Source organism: Metarhizium robertsii (genome assembly GCF_000187425.2).
Source record: "Metarhizium robertsii ARSEF 23 chromosome Unknown MAA_Scf_31, whole genome shotgun sequence".
In the NCBI taxonomy this organism is placed as follows: domain Eukaryota; kingdom Fungi; phylum Ascomycota; class Sordariomycetes; order Hypocreales; family Clavicipitaceae; genus Metarhizium; species Metarhizium robertsii.
In genome coordinates, this window is record NW_011942173.1 from 27,873 (window position 1) to 35,884 (window position 8,012).

General features: G+C 52.3%; 2 protein-coding genes across 2 annotated transcripts in view; one reads left to right on the forward strand and one right to left on the reverse strand.

Moving 5' to 3' along the window:
• Positions 1-570: 570 nt before the first annotated feature.
• MAA_10346 (ATP-dependent DNA helicase PIF1) lies at positions 571-4,749 on the reverse strand (the record flags this gene model as incomplete). Its single annotated transcript, XM_007828344.2, has 1 exon — positions 571-4,749. One exon carries the CDS (start codon positions 4,747-4,749, stop codon positions 571-573), a length of 4,179 nt encoding a protein of 1,392 aa, XP_007826535.2.
• Positions 4,750-5,933: 1,184 nt separating this feature from the next.
• MAA_10348 (ATP-dependent DNA helicase PIF1) overlaps positions 5,934-8,012 on the forward strand; it is a gene marked incomplete at both ends in the record, with an annotated part of 5,370 nt that continues 3,291 nt past the window's right edge. The window contains 2 exons of the mRNA XM_007828346.2: positions 5,934-6,125; positions 6,205-7,998. Coding sequence (XP_007826537.2) covers positions 5,934-6,125; positions 6,205-7,998 — 1,986 coding nt within the window. The remainder of the gene's footprint in view (positions 6,126-6,204; positions 7,999-8,012) is intronic.

Consider the following 8,012-nt stretch of genomic DNA (forward strand, 5'->3'; position numbering starts at 1 on the left):
TGCCGAGGCAGGCTAGACAACTATATTTCGCCGTCAGGCACGGCTAGGCAAGGCTGGGCAGGGGCAGGCTCAGGCAACGGCGGGGCGCTTGAATTCACTGCTTCGGATGATTCTACCCCTTGTACCACCGCTCTAAAATGCAAGGGTGTCGTCGTATTTTAGGTTCTGCCATGGCAGTAAATGCACCATTAGAAGATCCGCCCCGTGTGGCGGTGGAATTAGCTCATACTGCATTGATGCCAAGAAGAATACGTCAGTGGCTCCTGTTTTTTGCATTAAATAATTTTACAAAAGCTCAACTACCTCTAAAAGATTCACCAAGTCACGCCAGTGGCCTGAGGTTGGAGCGAATTCCACGTCCGTATTCCACGTCTATACTAACTACTTCACTCAAGCCCAGAACGGTATTATTTACCTATACGAGGGGCCGCGGATAGGATATTCGCGGGGGTAAAGCGAAGCTTTTTTCCTGACTTGTTTTTCTTTTTTATTTTCTTCATTTCATTTCTTTTGTTTGAATTTAAGGGGGCCAGCCCCCAAACCCCCGGCTTCACTTCGTTCGAGCATAGGTCATATTAATTGTCCATTCCTAAAGATATAGTCTAACTCTCGGTCCCGGGAAAGTACCGAATCTACGGGCTTAAATACTTCAAAATCGAAAGGTCCCTCAAATAATACACCATCTAATCGTTTAACCCGTGACACCGCTACATAAGAAAGATCCAAACAATGCTCTCGACAGTTCAGATTTAAAACCGCCTTCTGAAGTGTCAATCCCTGACTTTTATGGACCGTGATTGCATATGCCAACCGTAAAGGAAACTGGGTCCGAGAGCAGACAGCATCTTTGAAGTCAAACTGACGGGTCACAGGGAAAACAGGCACAACACCTCGAGGGCAGGATGGAAACTCAGGCCCAGCATAGTCATCAAACTTGATAAGTAACACAGAAGGCATGGATAGGGATGGGTCTTGCCCAGCATCCCAGGCAATATCATGGACAGAACCCATCGATCCATTGACGAGACCTACCTCAGTCCATAAATTCGTCGTCAGCATAACCCGAGCGCCAATACAGAGAGAGATCTCAGGGCTCAGGTTGTCTGCCTCATCCTCGGTCGCCTTAGCAGCATTCCGGCCTCTGTGACGGGCTGCAATCTTCTTCACGGGCCTGTTCGTACCTGCCAACTTGTCAGCGTTAGTTAGTCTAACCTCCTCGGTTGTAAAATAGAGGCGTAGGGCAGAATCAAAAGCCATAACCTCTGTGGGGGAGAGCTGGTTCGCTGTGCGTGAGCATAAGAGTTGCCAGCTCTCTCTAGACAACTCGGATACCCGTAACTCGCTTAAAGCAAGCCGGAACCTAGTCGACATATCGTCCTCCCCTTGCTGCCGCATCACCTGGATTAGACGAATTGTACGATCGAAAGCTCGATAAAGTTGGTGGCCTTTGATCGCGTGGACGTGGGAATGCTTTAATGAGTAGAGAGGTTGCCCTCCGACCGGTGGTAGCTGGAAGAAGTCCCCACACAATAGCACATTTACACCGCTAAAGGGCAGGTGCGAACTGGCAGGTAGAATGGCCCGCAACCTATCGTCGATCAAAGACAGTGTCTGAATATCAATCATCGACTTCTCGTCAATGATCAGGAACCGGCAGTCTTGAAACAGGGCCTGCAAGGACTGTAAGGTAGCAGCTGACAAATCCGACTTCTTCCCCTTAACCGGGAGCCGCAAGAGACTGTGAAGGGTCTTACCAACGATATTGAATGCCGCAATACCCGTAGGAGCCGCTCGAAAGACCGGGTTCTGCTTTCCGGCCTCGACAGCAAGCTCCTGAATCCGTGCACAAATTTTCAGAAGCGTAAAGGTCTTCCCGGACCCGGCAACACCGTCCACATTTAAGAGGAGCTGACGGGGGAGCGGGGCATCCAAAGTAAGCTCTTCAGAATATTGACTCACCACGGCGTCGTACAACTTCCTCTGTTCTGGATTTAAAGGATCTGGTGAGGAGTCCATCAAAACTGCTTGCGCTATCGGATTCTCGGCCTTGACCTGGTCCCAGATGTCAGGGGATATATCGTACCGGCCAACGTGCAAGGACCAATCGTAGTCGCGGTCCATTTCGCGGACGCCTAGGCTATCTAACAGGTCGATACGGGTGAAGTCTTCCTGCGGCCTCCGGCGAGCAAAAGCTTCAAAGTCCGCTAGAGGGTGGTCGCCCTCTGCCTGCTCTTCCGGGTCCTCATCACTCTCACTGTCCGATGCCTCCGGGTCCGGTTCCGGGTCGGTATAAAAGTCCTGCGGATGAGTATGCGAGCGCCGACAGGCCTGAAAAGCCTGGATATAGGACCCGTAAACCTGACCATCAACCGTCAACAGGTCTGTGTAATCCACAAACGGGTGATGGAGCATTAGCCTCACTCGGCAGTAGTCCGCATAGGTAGGAGACTCGGGATCGTTTGGGTAACGTGGGTAATAGTTGATCACTCGCGGACGGGCTCGCGGTCGATTCCTCCAGGTTAGCCAATCCCAGTGCCGTAAACAGTCGAAGAGCGACAGGTCTGGGAGCGCGGCATTTCCATTATTCGTGTCTATTAGCCGGGTTTGATACCTCCGCAGCGGAGAGCGTTGGGCCGCAACCTCTCCTGACTCTAGGACAATCAGATCTCGTTGAAGTTCTTCTGGGTGACAATCGAGGCCCACGACCATCCGCGAGGAGTTCTGAACCGGGAGCTGTAAGAGAATGTGCGATACCTCTTGTGCCGACCAGTCACGCTCTCCAATTAGTTTATTAAGCATCTTGGACACAAATGATAGCAGAGGCGCCCGGTCATTAACATATGGAAGGACTTGATCTTGTAATTCAGTATAAGATGTAGAAGACTTCTCAGGCTTCGACACGTACTTGCCTATATACGACAACACCGCACGTAAGGTCGTGGGCGGCTGGATATCGGTATTGGCCATCCAGCCCATCGTAATTGCCGGTGCACACTGGTTCAAGGTCCCTTGGTTCCGGGCCGGCGAGAACAGCCACGACTTGTGATTGATCTCCTTTGTCACGACTGGATCCGTAAACAGTGGTCGAGGGAAGAAGAAGCGGCAGGTGGGTTGATCTCCACCCTTCTTTGCCCGTAGACAGTAAGGTGCCCGACAGGCCGAGTGCATCTGGAGGCGGTTGAGGAAAGCCGCAAACTGATCAGCGGTATTGGTGACGTCTGCCGCGGCGAGAGAAGCGGGATTCCGGGCGTCAGGTAACCGCAGCTGGTCTGGATTCCAGGCCGTGATCACTAAGCCCCAGTACTTGGCGAATTTAAGGCGGGCTTCCTCCGTCTCCTGATCGAGAGGCGGGGCAGTCGGGATCCAAAAGAGGGCGTGGGAGTGGCCAGAACCCCGCGCCTGCCACTCAAACCGGTCCCAGGAGTCCGTGAAGCCAAGCAGCGGGCGTAGAACGTGCTCCGTAAAGGTCCGTAAACGAATCGCCAAGTAGTGAGCGACGACGTGCGGGTTCTTCTGAACCCCATCCCAAACAAAAGTCCGCCGCGTGCGGTCATCAGCCGTTGCCAGGTTCGCAAAGCCAGGGAAATGCCGGTGCAAGTCCTGCCATTGCATATCAGCCGCACTAAGGGTTACAAAAACTGGCGACATACTGGGCGAGAGAAAGCGGGCCAGAGCCTGCAAGGTATTGCTCTTATTGTTCCAGAATGGCCGCGTGCCGGTCAGATGCGAACCCTGACGTACAATGTACGGTAGGAGGCCCTCGTCCGCTATTAGGGCCTCCGCAAGCTCGTCACGACTCAAGTCCTTTAGACCGGACGCTTTCGAGACATAAAAGCGAGCAGAGCTGTTGGCCTTCCGACGCATCAGGATGTTGAAGACTAAAAACCGCCAGCGTGGGTGCTGGCCAAACCTCCCGTCGTGGAAACACATCAGATGCCGGGCGTAGTCGTTGAGGTCTACCTTGCGTAGTCGAGGGGTGTTGAAATCGGCACGGCCAGTTGGATACAATGTAGGGAAGGCCATTGCAAAGATACGGTCCTTTCCAGACGCTTCATCGATCGGAGTCTTGCGAATCGATGGCGCCGGGAGACAGGGAGGCGGGGGCTTTCGGCCGGTGATGTCTTGCATAATCCTATCCATCTCTGTTGTGGTGATATTTAGATTCGGGACCATGGATTGAGAGTTTGGAGGCGGAAGCTCGTCCGACACGGGTTGACCCTGGCCCTCCTCAGCTGGATCACGGTCGAGGATAGATGTGAAGGAGGAGGACACATCGTCGTCGACCGGGAGAGCGTGGATTCTGTCCTGGGATATCGTGATATATCGATAATCAGGGTGATGCTCTTTTAAGAACCGTAACCAAGTAATCACACGCCCTTTCCGGACACGGAAATCCGACCGGAACTGGCGTTGATATCGTGGATCGTCCTGCATCACTCTATCCGAGGGCCGTAAAACCACAACGTCTAGTTCCGATGGTAGGTTAGGTAGCACGTCAACCGTCTTGACCGTGTTCTGCATGAAACTCACGCAATGCCCCGTGTAGTGGTATTGATGGCCACGGTAGCGATGGACCATCATCTGCACGTGAGACCGGGCGATGATCATCTCCTCGACCTGTGTGAGCTCTGGTAGGTAGGCTGGAAGCTCTCCCGGGTCCATGTTGTTCTCGGCAGACATTAAAAAAGGGCTTTGGTCTCGCTTATCTCGTAAGAAGCAGGCATGGCAGACCAGCCCTTTAAGATCCATCGCAAATTCCGCTCCTTACAGCGGAGGCATGTGTCCATCTTCACCTCCCCCATCGCCGTATTAAACCTCTGTATATATCCCCATTGTTCAGCCGGGAGGAAGCCAGTGACTTGAGGCTGGATTGGCAGAATGGGTCGAGGCTGGACTTGGGATTGGGCTGGTCGGATAGACTGACTGACTCGAGGCAGGGCTTGACGTTGGAGTGGTTGAAGGGGTTTGGGTGGGACTTGATGCTGTATTGGCAGGACCAGATGCTGTAGGGGCAGGAAGGGTAGGGGCTGGGCTGGTAGAAGAGGTCGACGCTGGAGTGGTGGAGGGGGTTGTTGGCGCCGGATTTGAGGCTGGACTCGAGGCAGGACTGACGGAATAGGTCGACGCTGGACCTGACGCTGGACAGCTAGGATACGTTGAGGGGCTCGAGGCTCGAGTGGTTGAAAGGTTTGCTGACGCCGGGCTCGAGACTGAACCGGTGAAATGGATCCTTGCGCCTGGGCATGATGCTGGACTGGTGGAATAGGTTGGGGGTTTGGAGGCTGAGGCTGGATAAGACGCTGGATTGGTAGGATAGGTTGAGACTGGGCGGGATGAATGAGTCTAGGCTGGAGCCGACTCAGGAGTGGTTGTCTTGACATAGCCTGGGTCGTTGTCGATGGTTCCACGCGTCTTTTAGACGTCCTATTAGGAAGTGGCGTCTGCAAAGCCCTCCTCTTCTTGGCCTTATCGCGGCAAGGAATACAGGTAGCAAAGACCTTACTACTCGGATCAGCCGAGGCATTCTTAAGGAAGCAAGAAAGTATGCGTGTGTGGGCGCAGGCAGAGCAACATTTAGATTCCATTAGGTGACGTGAGGTGTACGCGTCAAACACACGATGTCATGTGAAAGTGAAAGTTGACCTCGTAGCTAGCCAATCAGAAGGGATTCAGAACATCCAATCAGAAGGGGGGTTAAAGGTAGCCAATCAAAAGGCAATATTGTGGCCAATCAGAGGCCTTAAAAACACGTGATAGGAACTATTTTTTATGGGGGCGTAATGCACTTCACTAAATCTGCGATCATGTGGTGAAATTCACTTAGTCATCAATCCCACCTTTCCTTTTTTGGAACTCTGTTTATTTCCATTCCGCGCTCCTCGGAACGCGTCCTTTTGTGCCATCACCAGCCGTCATTTCTACCTTGTCGAGCAATGGATTTTCAACTTGCGGAGGTTGATAAAATCTTCTGTAGCAAGTGCGCCAATTTCCGTGCTGCAGCTGAATTTGAAGTCAACAAGAAAGGCCAGCGGAACAGAACGTGCAAGCGCCACAGCCGAAAACGCGCGTTGGAGTTGCATGATTGGGACAGTTTCACCTTACTTCTTCGCAATTGGAAGAAACAGGTAAGCAACTTCAATATTGCACAGATGGGAGCCCAAATCAATGCACGGAACAGTCTTCTAACCTACTCTGAGCTATTAGCGCGGTCGCCAGGTGTTAGATGAGAACTACGTTTTTGATTTGGATGCTCTACCCGTGAATTTTGGTTCCCCACGCGTGCTCGAGCTTGCAAAACATGATGGAAATTATACCGGCCGTGGTACGCTTCCAAGAACCGAGATGAACGCGGCAATGCACGATATGAGTGTGATCATTTGGAAGGAAGGCGGATTTCGCTTCCGCCACACTGGCACCAATTTCCAAAGCCTCACGTACCAATATCACTGCTCCCAAGATTCGATGCATGTTAAAAGCTATCGATCTACAGTGGAGGAGGAGAAGCAGCGGGATGGCCGCCGTATGACGCGATTTCCGTGCCGAAGCAAGCTCACCATGCGGCCATGCTTTCAAAATCGAACCCTGTCCCTTTCAATCCATCACCAATGGCATACACCTTATGAAGACATCGAATTATCGCTACTTGTGCAGGAACTCATCAATTCGCTTGTATCGACCAAAACTCCGTCCGAGATATACCGTGAGATTCGACAGATTCCAGAAGGAAAGCCTGTGACCCGGCATCAGGTCTACTATCTCTGGCAGAAAGCGAATGCCGAGATCTGGCAGCGAGACCCGGATCCCTTCATTTCGGCCACAACGCTCCTTTCTGAAAGCAGTCGCTATCGCGATCACCACAGCATCTTCACAGCACGAAACCTGAGGGCATTGGCGTTTTTTGCCTGCGAACCTATCCAGAAGCTTCGAAATACAGCTCCACAATTGGTGATGGACTCGACGTTCGGAACCAACAGTGGCGGGATGGACCTCTTTGCGGTATTATCTGAAGTTGAAGGTACTGGAGTTCCGCTTGCTTATTGTCTGGTAGAGCTGCTAAAGCCTCCACAATCCCAACAGGCGGAGACGAAGCCCGTCCGAGCGGACCCGGGAGCGATGACGTACATTATTCAACAATTTCTCCAGCGACTGAAAAATTTCGGGTTCAATCCGAGATGCGTCGCGATTGACAAGGATCCGGCAGAAATTACAGCTGTCACGACGGTTTGGCCAGGGGTCAAGGTTCAACTTTGCTACTGGCATGCCAAACGGGCCGTAAGCACGAGGCTCAACTCATCCAAAAGCACCAACACGCAAAACCACTATCGGCCAGAGGACGCTCAGAAGTTAATCCCGGATTTGGAGATCTGCTGGGGTTCACTCCCGATCCGTCGGCCAGTGTGCCATAGATTTGGCGATTGCAGATGCCCGTCAAAGGCTGATACAATTAGCGAAATGGGGAGGCTGGAACCAGCCACCAAGGAGGACCGTGACATGGTATTGGAAATTTTCTGCCGGCATTTTAACCTCCATCCTCTCATTCCTGATTCAAACGGGACTTACAAGTCCTCAGCAATAGTGCACCAGGAATGTGCGACAGAGATGTATACTTGGTGTAAGACCCGTGGATATTATCGTCTTTGGGCTTACCTGTACGTCAACTGGTATAGCCCTGATCAGTGGAAGCTGTGGGCTCGAGCGGCTGACCCGATTGAGATCCCGGTGGTGAAAACCACAATGATCGTGGAGTCGCACTGGCGAACATTGAAGCATGACTATCTCCATCGTTTCAATCGGCCCCGAGTCGACCTGGTGGTGTGGATTCTAACTTCTCGGGTTCTTCCCGATGCGGTCCATCGAATGACGGCGATTTCCAATGGACAGTTCCGTATCTTCAAAGCTCGGTGGCGAGAGGCATTCAAGAAGCATTGGAGAAAAGAGGCCTGCAAAACAGTGCATCCGGACAAGCTGAAGGAATATCATACAAACCCAGTCAACTGGGTTTGTTCCTGCAA